The sequence below is a fragment of the Mobula hypostoma genome, unplaced genomic scaffold, assembly GCF_963921235.1.
Source record: "Mobula hypostoma unplaced genomic scaffold, sMobHyp1.1 scaffold_42, whole genome shotgun sequence".
NCBI classification, from domain to species: Eukaryota; Metazoa; Chordata; class Chondrichthyes; order Myliobatiformes; family Myliobatidae; genus Mobula; species Mobula hypostoma.
Window position 1 is genome coordinate 1,004,852 of NW_026948219.1, and position 19,981 is coordinate 1,024,832.

At 45.2% G+C, this 19,981-nt stretch overlaps 1 protein-coding gene and 1 pseudogene across 4 annotated transcripts; one reads left to right on the forward strand and one right to left on the reverse strand.

Moving 5' to 3' along the window:
- LOC134341928 (zinc finger protein 850-like) overlaps positions 1–19,981 on the reverse strand; it is a 64,284-nt pseudogene that overhangs the window by 26,917 nt on the left and 17,386 nt on the right.
- Positions 834–19,166, forward strand: LOC134341933 (zinc finger protein 585A-like). Of its 4 annotated transcripts, none has more exons than XR_010016907.1 (3): positions 834–904; positions 9,596–13,580; positions 16,632–19,166. XR_010016907.1 is itself a non-coding variant. In XM_063039870.1 (2 exons), exon 2 carries the CDS (start codon positions 9,752–9,754, stop codon positions 11,375–11,377), a length of 1,626 nt encoding a protein of 541 aa, XP_062895940.1. In that variant the 5' UTR covers positions 834–904; positions 9,596–9,751; the 3' UTR covers positions 11,378–14,815. The 4 variants fall into 4 exon arrangements, 1 of the variants encoding a protein (XP_062895940.1); XR_010016906.1 differs by having other exon boundaries at positions 9,596–13,570; positions 15,658–19,166; XR_010016908.1 differs by having other exon boundaries at positions 9,596–13,570.

Genomic DNA, 19,981 nt, shown 5'->3' on the forward strand with positions numbered 1-19,981 from the left:
ACTATTTCCACCTTCCCACCTCCCCCCTCACCTGGATCCACCTCTCACTCCCCAGCTCTTGCCCCATCCCCACCCCTCACCTCTTTTCTCTGACTATTTCCCGTCCACTCTCAGTCCAGAGGGAGGGTCTCGGCCCGAAATGTTGACGGTCCATTTCCCTCCACAGATGCTGCCCGACCCACTGAGTTCCTCCGGCAGTTTGTTCTTTGGTCTGTATGACCCGTGTTAGTGTGGGGAGCGGGATTTTACACCATATTCCAGGTACAGTCTCAACAAAACACAAATAATTGTCACTTTGCCCGGACCATTGGCCCCGCTTGCAGGGCAACAGTCTGCCGGTGTTTGCCCCCCAATGTGGTGAATCCCTCTGCTCGCCACCACCGTGGGCTCAGACATTTCCACAGATGAGCCCCTCCTGTCCCCACCGGGACAAACATCCTGTCCGCCCCCTCTCTCACCGTCTTCATCCTTTCAATAAAATCCCCCTCTCCCTCCCCGGGGAACCGGCATCAAACCGACGGGCCGAGCGGTCTCCTCCTACCTCTCAGCGACACATCAGACTCCGGCCGCAGGAGACGCTTCACAAACGCCCCAACTTCCCTCGGAGGGAAATGGAAATAAATCAGAAAGCGGACATTTACTTTGACGGTTGTCCCGCCGTGACGGAAAGTTCGGGAGACGGTGTCAGCGGGGGTAACGCCCTCTCGGTTGGTCAGACTTCGCTATTGGCTGGAAGAAGTGATTGACATCGCTTCCCACCAATGGGAATAGCGTAGCGCATGAAACCTCTGTTGACAGCGGTGGGGGAGGGACTGGTCACGTGATTAGTAGCCCAGCCGTTAAACCGACCAAGCTCGAGCTCACCAGCGCGCGGTGCACAAAAGGCCCCGGATGATCGGTTGAGGTAAGAAGGGATCTCCGGGTTGGGGGTCTCACCGGGCGGGCGTTTTCAACACCGACTTCGGGTAGTTGCTGTGAGCTCCGGACTCCGTGACCCGCAATCCCGGGACAGTCCTGCTCTCTTCCCTCTCTCTCAGCCCCACCATCCGTACACGGGCCCCGGGGAGCTTCCGGCTGATGAGGGAATGGGAACCGATGGATCTCTCAGACAGAGCTGAGCTCCAGCTGTCTAAATGCAAGGATCGGGAACTCGGAGAAAGGGAACAAAATCTTTTACATCAGCTGTTGAGAAAATCACCTTTGTTCTGCCTCCAGTCACAAACAAGAGAAAATCTGCAGATGCTGGAAATCCAAGCAACACACACAAATTGCTGGAGGAACTCAGCATTAGTACTCTTTTCCATAGATGCTGCCTGGCCTGCTGAGTTCCTCCATCATTTTGTGTCTGTTGCTTGTTCTACCTCCTCTTGTTCTGGACTTTTCTACCCGTAAGAATATGTTTTGTCCCATTCTCTCTGGGTACATAATGATATCAAACACCTTTGCCCTGGGCAACAAGTAGCTTTCACATTACAAATGTGCCAGACTCCAATGAGACAGACTACTGCCCTTCCCTTCATATTCATTGGCAATGCCATCACTGAGTTCACCACTGTCAGTCACCTGAGGGAGGGTTCAGGGGAAATATTTATGTACAATACAGAAACTGGTGTTACCTGTGTGTATTGTGGTGATGTAAAAGTTGCTGGAGAATTTGAAAGTGGGAAGAAGTGGAGTGATATTTGGAAATCTGACTTTTTAAAGCGTCATTTAGCAAGCAAATGACGTATGGATGGTGTGGAACAGCTGTGGAGAGAAAATCATTACCCACTACAGGCCTACTATACAGGTTGTGTGAGAGTGCAGATGAATTTGATCAAACCCAGAGGAGATCAAAGTTCTGATTGACAGTGATTTGCTAGCTGTTAAAATGAATACCTCTCTATTTAAAGTTCACTCTGCCCATGTTGTCACTGGGTAACAATATGCACAGTAAAAGCTTTTCGTGCACACTGGTCATTAAAAGCTTTTATAGATATGTAAAAGGGAAAAGACTGGTAAAGACAAATGTAGGTCCCCTGCAGACAGAAACAGGTGAATTGATTATGGGGAGCAAGGACATGGCAGACCAATTGAATAATTACTTTGGTTCTGTCTTCACTAAGGAGGACATAAATAATCTTCCAGAAATAGTAGGGGACAGAGGGTCCAGTGAGATGGAGGAACTGAGCGAAATACATGTTCGTAGGGAAGTGGTGTTAGGTTAATTGAAGGGATTGAAGGCAGATAAATCCCCAAGGCCAGATGGTCTGCATCCTAGAGTGCTTAAGGAAGTAGCCCAAGAAATAGTGGATGCATTAGTGATAATTTTTCAAAACTCGTTAGATTCTGGACTAGTTCCTGAGGATTGGAGGGTGGCTAATGTAACCCCACTTTTTAAAAAAGGAGGGAGAGAGAAACGGGGGAATTATAGACCGGTTAGCCTAATGTCGGTGGTGGGGAAACTGCTGGAGTCAGTTATCAAGGATGTGATAACAGCACATTTGGAAAGCGGTGAAATGATCGGACAAAGTCAGCATAGATTTGTGAAAGGAAAATCATGTGTGACGAATCTCATAGAATTTTTTGAGGATGTAACTAGTAGAGTGGATAGGGGAGAACCAGTGGATGTGGTATATTTGGATTTTCAAAAGGCTTTTGACAAGGTCCCACACAGGAGATTAGTGTGCAAACTTAACGCACACGGTATTGGGGGTAAGTTATTGGTGTGGGTGGAGAATTGGTTAGCAGACAGGAAGCAAAGAGTGGGAATAAACAGGACCTTTTCAGAATGGCAGGCGGTAACTAGTGGGGTACCGCAAGGTTCAGTGCTGGGACCCCAGTTGTTTACAATATATATTAATGACTTGGATGAGGGAATTAAATGCAGCATCTCCAAGTTTGCGGATGACACGAAGCTGGGTGGCAGTGTTAGCAGTGAGGAGGATGCTAAGAGGATGCAGGGTGACTTGGATAGGTTGGGTGAGTGGGCAAATTCATGGCAGATGCAATTTAATGTGGATAAATGTGAAGTTATCCACTTTGGTGGCAAAAATAGGAAAACAGATTATTATCTGAATGGTGGCTGATGAGGAAAAGGGGAGGTGCAACGAGACCTGGGTGTCATTATACACCAGTCATTGAAAGTGGGCATGCAGGTACAGCAGGCGGTGAAAAAGGCGAATGGTATGCTGGCATTTATAGCGAGAGGAGTCGAGTACAGGAGCAGGGAGGTACTACTGCAGTTGTACAAGGCCTTGGTGAGACCACACCTGGAGTATTGTGTGCAGTTTTGGTCCCGTAATCTGAGGAAAGACATCCTTGCCATAGAGGGAGTACAAAGAAGGTTCACCAGATTGATTCCTGGGATGGCAGGACTTTCATATGAAGAAAGACTGGATGAACTGGGCTTGTACTCGTTGGAATTTAGAAGATTGAGGGGGGGGATCTGATTGAAACGTATAAAATCCTAAAGGGATTGGACAGGCTTGATGCAGGAAGATTGTTCCCGATGTTGTGGACGTCCAGAACAAGGGGCCACAGTTTGAGGATAGAGGGGAAGCCTTTTAGGACCGAGATTAGGAAAAACTTCTTCACACAGAGAGTGGTGAATCTGTGGAATTCTCTGCCACAGGAAACAGTTGAGGCCAGTTCATTGGCTATATTTAAGAGGGAGTTAGATACGGCCCTTGTGGCTACGGGGGTCAGTGGGTATGGAGGGAAGGCTGGGGCGGGGTTCTGAGTTGGATGATCAGCCATGATCATAATGAATGGCGGTGCAGGCTCGAAGGGCCGAATGGCCTACTCCTGCACCTATTTTCTGTTTCTATATTACAAATTAGAGGGGACATTGGTGGGAAGGTGGGAAGACCTCCAGTGTCCCCGATGCCCTCACCTACAAGATGTACATCCAGCTGCAACTTGTAACCCTGCAATTTACAGAGTTTGAACTTGAAATGGATGAATTCCAGATCATCCAGGAGTCAGGGTGGGGTGGGGGGCATTGGGATAGATGTAACGTGAAGAGAGATGAGTTACACCCAAGGTGCAGGACACAGGAAATTGGGTGAGAGTCCGGAAGGGGAATGAGGTTAAATAGCCATCGCAGAGTAATCTTGTGTCCGTCCCACACAACAACAGGTGGATCCACTTTAGAAACTGTTGGGGGGATTACTGACAGAGGAAAGTCAAAGGGGTGAGAGGGGATTCGTTAGTGAGGGGAACAGTACAAGAGGGGACTAATATCCCAGTGGTAAGGCTCGCTAATGCTAGTGTGGGGAGAGGGTGATGTGGTTAAAATAAGTTGTAGGGGGAATGGGAGTGAGACTGACAGAACAGATAGTGGGGAGGGTGAATTGAATTGACTTTATTACATACATCCTTCATATACATGAGGAGTAGAAATCTTTACATTACATCCCCATCAGAATGTGCAATGTGTAATGGCCTGGTGGAAGATGATGTCCCGGAGCCTGTTGGTCCTTTTGCTGTGGTACCGTTTCCTGGATGGTAGCAGCAGGAACAGTTTGTGGTTGTGGTGATTTGGGTCCCCAATATCCTTTGGGCCCTTTTTACACACCTGTCTCTGTAAATGTCCTGAATAGTGGGAACTTCACATCTACAGATGCGCTGGGCTGTCCGCACCACTCTCTGCAGGTTCCTGCGATTAATGGAAGTACAGGTCCCTTACCAGGCAGTGATGCAGCCAGTCAGGATGCTCTCAACTGTGTTCCTGTAGAAAGTTATTAGGATTTGGGGCCCCATCCCAAACTTCTTCAGCCATCTGAGGTGAGCAAGGTGCTGTTGTGCTCTTTTCACAACACAGCCGGTATGTACAGACCATGTGAGGTCCTCGCTGATGTTTATGCCAAGGATCTTAAAGCAGTCCACCGTCTCAACCCCAGATCCATTGATGTCAATAGGGGTTAGCCTGTCACCATTCCTCCTGTCGTCCACAATCAGCTCCTTTGTTTTTTTTTTAGATTAGATTAGATTCAATTTTATTGTCATTGTGCCAAGTACAGATACAAAGCCAATGAAATGCAGTTAGCATCTGACCAGAAATGCAAAGAATAGTGTTATTTACAAAATAACTGTGAATAAAAAGTAAGTACTACAGCACACAAAAATATAAAAGTACTGAGACAGTACAATACGGATGCAGTACTGCTTAGCGCTGTGATGTGAGGTTCAGCAGGGTCACAGCCTCAGGGAAGAAGCTCCTTCTGTGCCTGCTGGTGTGGGAGTGGAGGCTCCCGTAGCGCCTACCGGATGGGAGGAGAGTAAAAAGTCCATGGTTAGGGTGAGATGCATCCTTGATAATGTGTTTCACCCTGCCCAGGCAGTGTTTATGGTAGATGTTCTCAATGGTGGGCAATTGGGTGCCGATAATCCGCTGGGCAGTTTTCACCACACAGTGGAGTGCTTTGTGGTCCGAAACGGGACAATTGCCATACAACACTGAGATGCAGTTGGTGAGTATGCTCTCAATGGTACAGCGGTAAAAGTCCGTCATATCCAGAGATGAGCTTTATTGATGCTCCAAAGGAAGTAAAGGCGCTATTGCACCTTTTTGATCAGGATGGAGGAGTTCAGGGACCAGGTGAGATCCTCGGAAATGTGGACACCAAGGAATTTGAAGCTTGATACACGCTCCACTACAGTTCAGTTGATGTAGATTGGGAGTGTGGCTCCTAGCATGCCTGAAGTCCACAATGATCTCCTTGGTCTTCTGGGTGTTAAGGGCCAGACTGTTGTCAGCACACCATGTGGCCAGGTGCTGGACCTCGTCCCTGTAGGCCATCGCGTCATCCCCTCTGATCAGGCCAACCACCATGTTGTCATCTGCTAACTTGATTATGGAGTTCGAACCATGTACAGGAACGCAGTCATAGGTGAAGAGGGAGTACAGAAGAGGGCTCAGCACACAGCCTTGAGGCACGCCGGTGTTCAGGGTGAGATTGGAGGAGGAGAGGTTGTCTAACTTAACTGATTGGGGTCTGTTAGTCAGACAGTCCAAGGTCCAATTGCAGAGGGATGAGCTGATACCAAGCTGGCGAAGTTTGATCAGCTTGATGGGGCTTACAGAATTGAATGTCGAACTAAAGTCAATGAACAGCATTCTGACGTAGGAGTTGGGGCTGTCCAGGTGGGTCAGGGCAGAGTGAAGTGCTGTGGAGATGGCGTCCTCTGTTGACCTGTTGGTGCGATCGGCAAATTGATGAGGGTCCAGGGTAGTGGGCAGACAGGATTTCAGATGTGATAGAACCAGTCTCTCAAAGCACTTTGCAATGATGGGGGTGAGTGCAACTGGACGGAAATCATTCAGGCTCGTGGCAGTGGAATGCTTCAGTACTGGCACGATGGTGGCAATCTTGAAGCTTGTGGGGACAAAACCCTGGGCCAGGGATGGATTAAAAATGTCTGTGAGACCCCGGCCAACTGTCCTGCACAGACTCTGAGCACATGGTCAGGTATTCCATCCGGACCAGCTGCCTTCCGTATATTCACCCTGCTCAGGGTGGCAGAAACATCGGAGGTGGAAAGTGAGAGAGGCAGTTCACCAGGTGGGAGATCCGCTTTGAGGGTGACCTCCTTGTTCTCTTGGTCAAAGCGAGCGTAGAAGTAATTGAGCTCATCAGGGAGGGAAGCAGAGCTGGAAGGGGGCACAATACTAGGAGATTTGAAGTCTGTAATGACCTGTATGCCATGTACATGGGCCAGGGGTCAGAGGAGTTGAAATGCTCCTTGATTCTCTGTTTGTATATGTGTTTAGCCTGAGAGATTCCCCTCCTCAGGTTGGCCCTGGCTGAGGTGTAACCCTCCCGGTCTCCAGACCTGAAGGCTGAATCTCTGGTTTTGAGCAGGAGGTGAACCTCTCTGTTCATCCATGGTTTCTGATTGGGGAAAACTTTTATTGTTTTAGTGATGTCACTCTATCTACACACTTGTTGATGTGCTCAAGGACAGAGTTGGTGTATAAATCAATGTTAATCTGAGAGTCTGTGGTGGCATGGGCAGCAAACGTGCTCCAGTCTGTGTGCTGGAATTGGTGCTGAAGAGCAGAGTCAGCCCCCTACAGCCAGATCTGAATAGTCTTCATTGTGCGTTTCACACGTTTAGTGACCGGGCTATACTTGGGAAGCAGAAACAATGAAAGATGGTCGGACTGTCCCAGGTGGGGGAGGGTAGTGAGTTTGTCAGCATCAGCCACATTTGTGTAGACATGATCTAAGGTTTTATTACCCCTGGTGGTGCATAATACATTTTGGTAAAATCTTGGAAGCACGGTACACAGGTTATAATGATTAAAGTCCCCAGCGACAGTCAAAGCTCCATCTGGGTGCAATGTCTGCAGCTTGCTAATAGCAGCACTGAGGTCTTTCATGGCTACTTTAGCATTAGCATCCAGTGCAACATAAACTGCGACAACAATGATGCATGTTTTGTGACAATGAGGGAGAGGTTATTTTCTTGACGCCAATCAGATGTTGTTCAGACACCAGATACAGTCAGCAATCAAATGGTTGAGCATGAAGCCTTCTCCTTCCCACCCTCCCGCCACCTTCTTTATGGGGTCTCTGCCCCTTCCCTCTTCAGTCCTGATGAAGGGTTCTGGCCCGAAATGTTAACTGATCATTTCCACGGATGCTGCACGACCTGCTGAGTACCTCCAGCGTGTTGTGAATGGTGTGATGAATGTGCTGAGCTGTGTATATCACAATGCAAGAAGCATCACAGGAAAGCCAGATGAGCTCAGGACAGGGAATTATGATATTGTAGCCATTATTGGGACTTGGTTGCACCCAACAGTCTGAGGGATTTAGAGGAACAAATTTGTAGAGAGATCGCAGACCATGCCAAGAAACAAAAGTTGATTCAGTAAGTGATTTTAACTTTCCATGTATTGACTGTGAATCCCATACTGTAAAAGGACTAGATGGGGTGTAGTTTGTCAAATGTGCCCTTAATCAGTACGTAGAATTCCCAATGTAGAAGTGTGCAATGATCTGTTAGGAAATGATACGGGGCTGGTGACAGAAATTAGTGGCCATAATGCCATGAGAATCAAAGTAAATATGGGAAATGAGAGGTCTGGACCATGGGTTGAGATTCTAAATTGGAGAAAGGTCAATTTTGATGGTATCAGAAAGGATCTGACAAGTGTGGTTTGGGACAGGCTGTTTCCTGGCAAAGGAGTACTTGGTAAGTGGGAGGCCTTCAGAAGTGAAATTTTGAGGGTGTAGAGTTTGTATGTGCCTGCAAAATGAAAGTTGAAAGGTAACTGGTGCAGGGAACCTTGGGTTTCAAGAGATATTGAGTCTCCAGATATTTTGTTCCTCTAAATGCCTCAGACTATTGGGTGCTACCAAGACTCACTAATGACTACAATATCATAATTCCACCGCCTGAGCCCATCTGACTTTTTTTTTAGTCATCATCTGTTGGTTTCTAAAAGCTTCCCAATCGTTTTCGCTCTTTTGTTTGCCCTCTCTTTGGATTTTATGTTGGCTTTGGCTTCTCATTTCAACCACGGTTGTGTCCTCCTGCCTTTCCAATGCTTCCACTTCTTTGGGATGTATCGATCATTCAGCTCCCGAATTGCTCCCAGAAACTCCAGCCATTGCTGCTCTGTTGTCACTCCTACCTTTTCCCTTCCAACCAAGTTTGGCCAGCTTCTGTGTCATAGAAACATGGAGAAGTTCAGTACAGAAACAGGCTATTTGGCCCATCTAGTCAATGCCGAAAGAAACATTTAAAGTCTCTACTGCAACTACCTGCACTGGGGCTTTCGCCTTCAGACCCCTACCATCCAGGCTCCCATCGAAACTTCTTTTAAATGGTGAAACCGAGCTCATATTCACCACTTGTGTTGACATCTCATTCCACACTCTCACGACCATTTCAGTAAAGAGCTTTTCCAAATGTTCCTGTTAAATTTTCACCTTCTCCATTTAACCATGACATCTGGTTGTCATCCCACCCAACCTCAGTGGAAAAAGCTGCTTGCATTTACCCTATCTGTACCCTCATAATTTTGTATACTTCCAACAAATCCTCAGAGCAATGTATAATTTCCTTGTTTATGTTTAGAGCCTTTTTTAGGTGTATAAAATGATGAGGGGCATTGATCATGTGGGTAGCCAGAGGTTTCTTTCCCAGGGCTGAAATGGCTAACACGAGGTTGTTAGTTTTGAGATGCTTGGAAATAGATACCGAGGGGATGTCAGGGGTAAGTTTTTTACACACAGTGGTGGGTGTGTGGAATGCAGTGTCGGCTGTTTGTGTGAGAGTGTATCAGCTACTATGGGGCCAGGGACCCATGCAGCTCATTGGGAACAGGGAATAATAACAATGGAGAGAGTCAGACTGAGCCAGGTCACAGATTGGAGATGGCATAAATATCCCATTCTTATAGAGACAGGAACAGTATCAAAGAATATGTTGGTCATTCCAGATACCAGCGCTGTGCCCAGTTAGAAGATAATTTCTCTCTCCAACTTGGGTTGAACTTCACTGTAACAGTGAGATGCCAGATCACACCTTGACAACTCAAGGGATCTCATCTGAAATATTGTCCTACACCTATTGATGGATTTCTTAAATGTTTTTACAGGTTAAAAATGACAAGGAATTTGTCTATGGGAATCTCGAACACAACACACCAGTTTTGCTGTCTCTATCCAGATATTTAAGAAGAGGAGCAAGGGATTCACTCGATCATCCTTCCTGATCAGAGTGTGAGGAGGGATTCACTCGGTCATCTGACCGAATGGCTCACCAGCGAGTTCACACCGGGGATAGGCCGTTCACCTGCTCGGACTGTGGGAAAGGATTCACTAAATCACCTCACCTACAGAGACACCAGTCAGTTCACAATGGGGAGCGGCCGTTCACCTGCTCGGACTGTGGGAAGGGATTCACTGAATCATATAACCTACTGATACACTGGTCAGTTCACACTGGCGAGATGGCGTTCACGTGCTCAGACTGCGGGAAGGGATTCACTTGCTCATCCCTACTGAAGGTGCATCAGCGAGTTCACACTGGGGAGAGGCCGTTCACCTGCTCCGACTGTGGGAAGGGATTCACTTCGTCCTCTGTTTTACAGAGACACCAGCGAGTTCACACTGGGGAGAGGCCGTTCACCTGCTCAGTGTGTTGGAAGGGATTCACTCGATCTTCCCACCTACAAGCACACTTGTCTGTTCACACTGGGGAGGGGCCGTTCACCTGCTCAGTGTGTGGGAATAGATTCACTTGCTCATCCCACCTGAAGGTACATCAGCGAGTTCACACCGGGGAGAGGCCGTTCATCTGCTCAGACTGTGGGAAAGGATTCACTCAATCATCCCAACTGAAGGTACATCAGCGAGTTCACACTGGGGAGAGGCCGTTCATCTGCTCAGACTGTGGGAAAGGATTCACTCGATCATCCCAACTGAAAGTACATCAGCAAGTTCACACTGGGGAGTGGCTGTTCAACTGCTCAAACTGCGGGAAGGGATTCACTCAGTCATCTGAACTGAAGGTACACCAGCGAGTTCACACTGGAGAGAGTCTGTTCACTTGCTCAGTGTGTGGGAAGGGATTCACTCGGTCATCCAACCTACTGACACATCAGTCAGTTCACACTGGGGAGAGGCCGTTCACCTGCTCAAACTGTGGGACGGGATTCACTTGCTCATCCCACCTGAAGGTACATCAGCGAGTTCACACTGGGGAGAGGCCATTCACCTGCTCGGACTGTGGGAAGGGATTCACCTGCTCATCCCAACTGAAGGTACATCAGCGAGTTCACACAGGGGAGAGGCCGTTTATCTGCTCAGACTGTGGGAAGGGATTCAGGCAGTCATCTGAACTGAAGGTACATCAGCGAGTTCACACTGGGGAGAGGCCATTCATCTGCTCAGACTGTGGGAAGGGATTCATTCAGTCATCTGAACTGAAGGTACATCAGCGAGTTCACACTGGAGAGAGGCTGTTCACCTGCTCAGACTGTGGGAAGGGATTCACTTGCTCATCCCAACTGAAGGTACACCAGCGAGTTCACACTGGAGAGAGGCCGTTCACCTGTGCAGACTGTGGGAAGGGATTCACTTGCTCATCCGCACTGAAGGTACATCAGCGATTTCACACTGGGGAGAGACCGTTCACCTGCTTGGACTGTGGAAAGGGATTCACTCAGTCATCTGCCCTAATGGCACACCAGCGAGTTCACAGTGGCGAGCGGCCCTTCACCTGCTCAGACTGTGGGAAGGGATTCACTCAGTTGTCTCATCTACAGAGACACCAGCGTCTTCACACAGGGGAGAGGTCATTCACCTGCTCAGTGTGTGGGAAGAGATTCACTCGGTCATCCAACCTACAGAAACACCAGCGAGTTCACACTGGGTAGAGGCTGATCTCCTGCTCGGACTTTGGGAAGAGATTCTCTCGGCCATCGCCACCAAATGTCCATCATTGAGTTCACACTGGGGAGAGGCCATTCACCTGCTGTAAATGTGTGAAGAGATTCGCTCAGTCATCTAACCATATGTAACTCTCGCTTCAGCTAGCAGCTTAATATAGGGGGTGATAGCCCCCCAGCCCGGCCAAACTTAAGAAATCTTGTTTGGGTGGATGCTGCACGATGTGTCCCCCGTTACAAATCAGTACCCCGAAATAACAAACGGTACATAATATGCGATTAAACGATTGGGCTTTGTAGTTCTTACTTTGACTATAGGATTAGTAAAGAAAAAATAAAGGAAAAGGGCCCACTCTCTCCATTCATGTCTTCTCATCTCTTCCCAGCAAAAGACCGCAAAAATCTCTCTTCCAGACTCACAAGAAAGAACAACATTTCTCTCATTGGATAGCCCTGCACTTCAAAACCCTGTTGTCTGTAGTCGTAACGTAAACATTGCTGCTACAGAGAAACCGTTACCTCAGTAGTGATACATTACAGAGAGGCCATTACATTAACACTGAAACCTCACAGCACGTTACAGTTGTGACACACTACTGGGTTCACAATAGACAATAGGTGCAGGAGTAGGCCATTTGGCCCTTCGAGCCAGCACTGCCATTCACTGTGATCATGGCTGATCATCCACAATCAGTACCCCGTTCCTGCCTTATCCCCATAACCTTTGATTCCGCTATCTTTAAGAGCTCTATCCATCTCTTTCTTGAAAGCATCCAGAGACTTGGCCTCCACAGCCTTCTGGTGCAGTGCATTCCATATATCCACCACTCTCTGGGTGAAAAAATGTTTCCTCAACTCCATTCTAAATGGCTTACCCCTTATTCTTAAACTGTGGCCTCTGGTTCTGGAGTCACCCATCAGCGGGAACATGCTTCCTGCCTCCTGCGTGTCCAATCCCTTAATAATCATATATGTTTCAATCTGATCCCCTCTCAGCCTTCTAAATTCCAGTGTATACAAGCTCAGTCGCTCCAATCTTTCGACATATGACAGTCCCGCCGTCCCGGGAATTAACTTTGTGAACTTGCGCTGCACTCCTTCAATAGCAAGAATGTTCTTCCTCAAATTTGGAGACCAAAACTGTACACAGTACTCCAGGTGTGGTCTCACCAGGGCCCTGTACAACTGCAGAAGGACCTCTATGCTCTTATACTCAATTCCCCTTGTTCTGAAGGCCGGCATGCCATTACCTTTCTTCACTGCCTACTGTACCTGCATGCTTGCTTTCAGTGACTGATGTACAAGAACACCTGGATCTCGTTGTACTTCCCCTTTTCTTAAATTGATTCCATTTAGATAATAATCTGCCTTCCTGTTCTTACCACCAAAGTGGATAACCTCACATTTATCCACATTAAACTGCATCTGCCATGCATCCGCCCATTCACCCAGCCTGTCAAAGTCACCCTGCATTCTCATAACATCCTCCTCACATTTCACACTGCCACCCAGCTTTGTGTCATTGGCAAATTTGCTAATGTTACTTTTAATCCTTTCATCTAAATCATTAATAACCATTGTAAACAGCTGCGGTCCCAGCTCTGAACGCTGTGGAACCCCACTGGTCACCGCCTGCCATTCCGAAAGGGACCCGTTAATCGCTACTCTTTGTTTTCTGTCAGCCAGCCAATTTTCAATCCATGTCAGTACTCTGCCCCCAATACCATGTGCCCTAATTTTGCCCACTAATCTCCTATGTGGGACTTCATCAAAGGCTTTCTGAAGGTCCGGTACACTATATCCACTGGCTCTCCCTCGTCCATTTTCATACTTACATCCTCAAAAAATTCCAAAAGATTAGTCAAGCACGATTTCTGCACTGGGGAGAAAGTTTCAACAACCTGCCTGCTGGATATTTGTCCATCACCGTTGCTGAATGCAATTTTGAAAGTGACTGTTGGTGCCGAACTCTGCAATTATTGCTGATGCTCACCACACCCAGTTCTGCACCCTGGTGACTGGGCAAGGGAGGAGGTTCTTCTGCTGCATATTCACCTTTATTGGGACTGGAGTTTAACGTGGACTGGAGTGGAGAGCGGCCAGTGAAGGAGTGGAGTTTTGAGGCTTTGGCTCAAGAGATTTCAGCGAGCAGAGGCAGAGGATGAGCTTGCTCCCAGTAAGGTAAGGCCGGGTAAGTTTATTTAATTAATTAACTTAGGAGTTAGTAATGGAGGCAGTAGATAGGGCAGTCCAGTGCTCCGATTGTAGGATGTGGGAAGTCAGGGACAGCACAATTGTCTCCGATGTCTACACCTGCAAGAGGTGCATCCAGCTGCAGCTCCTGTCAAATCGGTTCATTCGGGGGGCAGAGGCAGTGATAAATCAGAGTTTCAGGGAGACAGTCACCCCTAAAAGTCAGGAGACCGGTAAATGGGTGACTGTCAGGAGAGGGAAGGGGAATAGACAGAAAGAGCAGAGCACCCCTGTGGCCGTTCCCATCAACAATAAGTATACTGTTTTGGATACTGTTGGTGGGGACGACTTACACCTACCAGGGACAAATTGTAGTGGTCACGCCTTTGGCACCGAGACTGGACCCTCAGCTCAGAAAGGAAGGAGTGAAAAGAGGAGAGCAGTAGTGATAGGGGATTCAATAGTTAAGGGAGGTTCTGTGGGAAATATATAGAATCCCAGTCTGTTCCCTCCCTGGTGCCAGGGTCCCCGATATCTCGGATGGAGTTCTCGGTATTCTTGGGAGAGAGGGTGAGCAGCCAGATGTCCTGGTCCACGTGGGAACCAATGACATAGATAGGAGTAGGGATGAAGTCCTGAAGAAGGAATAAAGGGAGTTAGGGGAAAAAACTGAAAAAGCAGGACCTCAAGGGTGGTAATCTCAGGATTGCTGCCTGTGCCACGAGACAGAGAGGGTAGGAACAGGAAGTCATGGCAGTTGAATGTGTGGCTGAAGAGTTGGTGCAGGGGGCAGGGGTTCAGATTTCTGGAGCATTGGGATCTCTTCTGGGGAAGGTCTGACCTGTACAACAAGGACGGGCTGCACCTGAACTGGAAAGGGACCAATATCCTGGTGGGCAGGTTTGTTAAAGCTGCTGGGGAGGGTTTAAACTAGTTTGGTAGGGGGGTGGGAATCAGAATGTGAGTGCAGAGATTAGGGTAGAAGGACAAGGGCATGATGCTATGTGTTCTGAGTTGGTGAGGAAGGACAGGCAGGGGACAAAACATAAATGTAGCCAGTTCAAGGGGTTGAAATGTGTCTATTTCAATGCTAGGAGTATTAGGAATAAAGGGGATGAACTTAGAGAATGGATCAGTATGAGGAACTACGATGTTGTGGCCGTTACTGAAACTTGGCTGGAGGAAGGGCAGGATTGGCTGATGCAGGTACCGGGGTTTAGGTGTTTAAAAGGAATAGGATGGGAGGTAGGAAGGGGGGGCGGGGGGAGAGTAGCATTACTGGTCAGGGATAGTATCACGGCTGTAGAAAGGGAGGACGCTGCAGAGGGAGTGTCCACTGAGTCGGTTTGGGTGGAAGTCAGAAAGAGGAAGGGATCAATCACTGTGCTGGGAATAGTCTATAGGCCCCCAAATAGCCCTCGGGACACCGAGGAGCAGATAAGCAGGCAGATTTTAGAATGGTGCAGGAAATACAGGGTTGTAGTTATGGGTGATTTCAACTTCCCTCATATTGACTGACACCTCCTGACTGCAAGGGGGATAGACGGGGCTGAATTTGTCAGGTGTGTTCAAGAAGGATTCCTGACACAGTATGTGACCGGCCAACGAGAAGAGAGGCCATACTGGATCTAGTTCTGGGTAATGAACCTGGTCAGGTGGCAGACCTCTTGATGGGGGAGCATTTTGGTGTGAGTGACCACAACTCCCTTAGCTTCAGCATAGCTATGGAAAAGGATAAAAACAGACAAAATGGGAAAGTGCTTAACTGGGGAAGGGCTAACTATGAAGGGATGAGGCAGAAACAAGCGAGAGTAAATTGGAAACAGATGTTCAAGGGTGAAAGCACAGAAGTAATGTGGAGGAAGTTTAGGGACCACTTGTGCTGGGTTCGGGATAGGTTTGTACCACTGAGGTAAGGGGAAAATGGTAGGAAAAGGGAACCGTGGCTGATGAAACACGTGAGGCAACTCGTCAAGCGGAAGAAGGAAGCATATGTTAGATATAATAAGCAGTCAGAGCCCTGTTGGTCATTTATCGATTGCTCCTACCCTGTTTACTTAATTGTCTCCTACCAGTCTTTCTTTTGAAACCTTATTATAATACTTCAATACTGCTTTACTGTGGCTGGGAAAAGAACCAAAGCGTTTGCAAAAGGAAGAGAAACCGAAGATGAATCCCCAGTCACTTTGGATTCAATCAGTGACTTCCTTAAATGGCAAAAGTAGGACTTCTCTGAGGAGTTTCAACGGCTTAACAGCAAATTGGATACAATTCAGCGAACTTTATTTGAGCATGAGAACCAAATTCAGGAGAATACTGCGAAGCTGATGACACTTGAAGAGGACGTTGAAGATACAATTAAACTCTGCAAGGAGTTATCTTTATCCAGTGATAAAATGCTGAAAAGGATCATCAGTCTCGAAAATAGAAACAGGAGAAGTAACTTGCGAATCCTGGGTCTTGAAGAATCAATTGAAGGCGCTGACCCTACGAAGTTTTTTGCAAACTTTCTGAAGCAGCTTTTCCCTGATTTATTCACTTCGGAGCCGAAGCTCGATCGAGCTTCTCGCTCTCTGACTTTGAAGCCATTGTCCTTGGCGGCGAAACCCAGATTGGTCGGACTAGCCTTTCATGAATTTCGTATTAAGGACCTTTTAATTCGCCATACCCGGAGACAAGGAATGATCAATTTCCAAAATTACAAGGTTAGATTTGTGGAAGACTATTCACCTGAAGTTTTGGCTGATCGCATGAAATACAAAGAAATTATGTCGGAATTTTATAATGACGGATATAAACCATCCCTTCAGTTCCCTGCATGTCTGAGTATTGTTTTGAAGAACGGATTGCGAAAAAGAATAAATTCAGTTGAAGATGCAAAAGAGTTTTTGAAGGATGAAGTCTAAAACTGTTATATTTCTTATTGATCAAGATTTTTCTTCTGTTAATACGAATTTGAAATAAGGTTACATTTTGGCTGTTCATATCTTGTCTTTTGTTATATTTTGGAATACTGAGTTATTTTGCTTTTTATGTTGTGTCTTGGTAGGGACATAATGACATCGCAGGACTGGAGTTTCTTATTCTCTGTCAACAGGACTTTTTGGGACCGGTACTTAGTTCATAGCTCGCTGACTGTCTATTGGTCAGCTTTCTCGCTTTGGGTGAGGGAGGGAGTAGGGCCTATTTCTCTCCGGGAGCTGTGTTGGGTTGAATATATGATTGTTTGTTTGAATACCTTACTTTACGGTTTGCTTTCTAGTTTTAATAATTTATGGCCAGATCTTTTAATTACATGTTGATTGGTATTTAAAATGGTTCAAAATATTAACCTGTTTAGTTTGAATGTGAAAGGGCTGATTCACCCCACCAGAAGGAACCAAAAGTGTTTGCTTATATTAAAAAATTAAAAGCACCTCTTTTTTTTTTACAAGAAACGCACATACGCAGCTGTGATACCTTACGTTTTTTTACTGGGTGGAAGGATATTCAATTCTACTCTTCGTTCAACGCAAAATCACTTGGAGTTTCGATTTTTGTACATAATGCAGTTTCCTTCATTCAGCATAAAGTTGTTGCGGACCTTAATGGTCGATTTGTTATTGTATCAGGGAGTTTAGACAGTAAGTTGATTGATTTTGCTAATGTATATGCTCCCAGCATAGATGATCCAGGATTTTTTGAACGTCTATTTTCATTTTTGCCAGATTTGTGTACTTACTCCCTTGTGATGGGAGGAGATTTTAACTGCTGGTTAGATCCAGTATTAGATCACTCATCTGTTAAACCCTCCACACTTAATAAATCAGCTTTGTTTATCCAATCTTTTCCAACTAAATGTGGTATAGTTGATGCTTGGTGTTTTCTGCATCTGACGGACAGGAAGTATTCATTTTTCTCTCATGTCTATTGTTCTTATACCAGGATTGACTATTTTTTTTATTGATAGTCAAATGATTCCATTAGTTTGATCGATTGAATATAAAGAGATTGCTATCTCTGACCACTCTCCTGTAATTTCTGTCTTTAAATCTTCCTGGTCCTATCCCTGTGAGTAGATTTTGGTGATATAATTTAACTCTGTTATCCGATGAGGATTAAAAAAACTTATGGAGAATCAAATTACTCTTTATTTTTGAAGAAAATATGTTGGAAGAGATGTCTCGCCTTATTATATGGGATACTTTTAAAGCATACATCTGGGGTCAAATTATTTCTTATACTGCAAACATCATTATAAAAGCTAACAAAGAAAGAAATGAATTAGCCAATCAGCTAAAGCAACTGGACCATAAATATGCTTCGGTATCTGATCCTGAAACATATAAGAGACGTACTGAAACTAAAACTAAATATGATCTTCTTTTAACATATCCAATTGAAAGCTAACTTTTTAAAGATAGAAGTCAACTTTATATTCACAGAGATAAAACTGGTAAGCTACTGACTAATCAATTGAAGCCATTTTCAGCCGATCAGGAAATTAAAGAAATACATAAAATTAATGGAGACATGACAACTGACCACCTTGAAATTAATGATACTTCCAGGGAATTTTGTTCTAAATTGTATAGTTCTGACTCTGTTAATGATAGTATTGCAATGAATAATTTTTTAGATCAATTAAATATTCCTAATCTTTCGTTAGATGATCGTGGGCAATTGGATCAACCTATTTCCCAGGATGAAATTGCTCAGGCTATTTGAGAATTGTATTCTGGGAAATCCCCAGGACCCGGTGGATTCTCTGAAGAGTTTAATAAGGCTTTTCCTTCCTTGCTTATACCACACTTAAGTTCTACACTTACAGATTCCTTTAAGGAAGGAAGACTACAGCAGTCTTTTTACGAAGCTTCCATTTCGCTCATTCTCAAAAAGAATAAGAATCCGACTGAATGTTCTTCATACAGACCTATCTCTTAACTCAATTTTGATACTAAAATTTTATCTAAAGTGTTGGCTCGCAGACTTGAAAATGTTATATCTTCTGTAGTTTTGGATGATTAGACAGGATTTATTAAAAATCGATATTCCCATTTTAATATACGGTGTTTGTTAAATGTTATATACGCTCCATCTAAGGAAATACCAGAATGTGTGATACCTTTGGATGTGGAGAAGGCTTTTGACAGAGTTGAATGGAACTTTCTATTTACATCCTTAGAAAAATTTATTTTGGACCTACTTTTATTCATGAGATTAAATTACTTTATCTCCCTCCGCTCGGGTTCTTACTAATTTTCAGAATTCTAAACCCTTTAAACTCCAACGTGGAACTAGACAAGTTTGCCCCTTGAGCCCCCTGGTTTTTGATTTGGTTTTAGAACCCTTAGCAATTGCTTTTCGAGAGTCAAAAGAGATCACTGGTATTTTAAGGAGAGGTACTATTCATAAAGTGTCGCTCTGTGCTGATGACTTATTGCTTTTTTATCTAATGTTACAACCTCCTTACCATTTGTGTTCCGTTTACTAATTTTGGTCAGTTCTCAGGATATATATTAAATCTACAGAAGAGTGAACTCTTTCCTTTAAACAATTTAATACCAACAGATATTAACCTTCCTTTTAAAATTTTAGGAGAACAATTTACATATTTAGGAGTAACAATTAATAAAGATTTATTTAAGGAAAATTTTTAAAGTTCATTGAATTACGTTAAAAACACTCTAATTACTTGCCTCTCTCTTTATCACTGATTGGCCGAATCAATTCTATTAAAATGAATATCTTACCTAAATTTATATACCTTTTTCAAGCTGTGCCTGTTTTTATTCCTAAATCTTTTTTTGACTCTTTGGATTCAATTCCTTCTTCGTATATATGAAAGAATAAAAAAAAAACCTTGTATAAATAAAGCTCACCTTCGAAAACCCAAACAGAATGGAAGCTTTACCCTACCCAATTTTAGGTTATATTATTGGGCAGTTAATATACGTAATATTACGTTCTGGATATATTACATTAACTATGAGAATTGCTCTATATGGGTTTTTTTGGAAGTCAACTCTTATAAAATTTTCCATTATTTCTTTACTTGGATCCTTGCTTCCTTTACCTTTAAATAAATTAATTGACAATGTGGTGGTTAAACATACATTGAGGATTTGGTTATAGTTTAGAAAACATTTTGGTTTATTGAGATTTTCCCTCTCAAGTCCCATATTTTCTAGCAACACACATCAAAGTTGCTGGTGAACGCAGCAGGCCAGGCAGCATGTCTAGGAAGAGGTACAGTCGACGTTTCAGGCCGAGACCCTTCGTCAGGACTAACTGAAGGAAGAGTGAGTAAGGGATTTGAAAGCTGGAAGGGGAGGGGGAGATCCAAAATGATAGGAGAAGACAGGAGGGGGAGGGATGGAGCCGAGAGCTGGACAGGTGATAGGCAAAAGGGATACGAGA

Coding starts and splice junctions, on each gene's coding strand:
- LOC134341933 (XM_063039870.1), top strand. CDS start 9,752: ATGGCTCACCAGCGAGTTCACACCGGGGATAGGCCGTTCACCTGCTCG.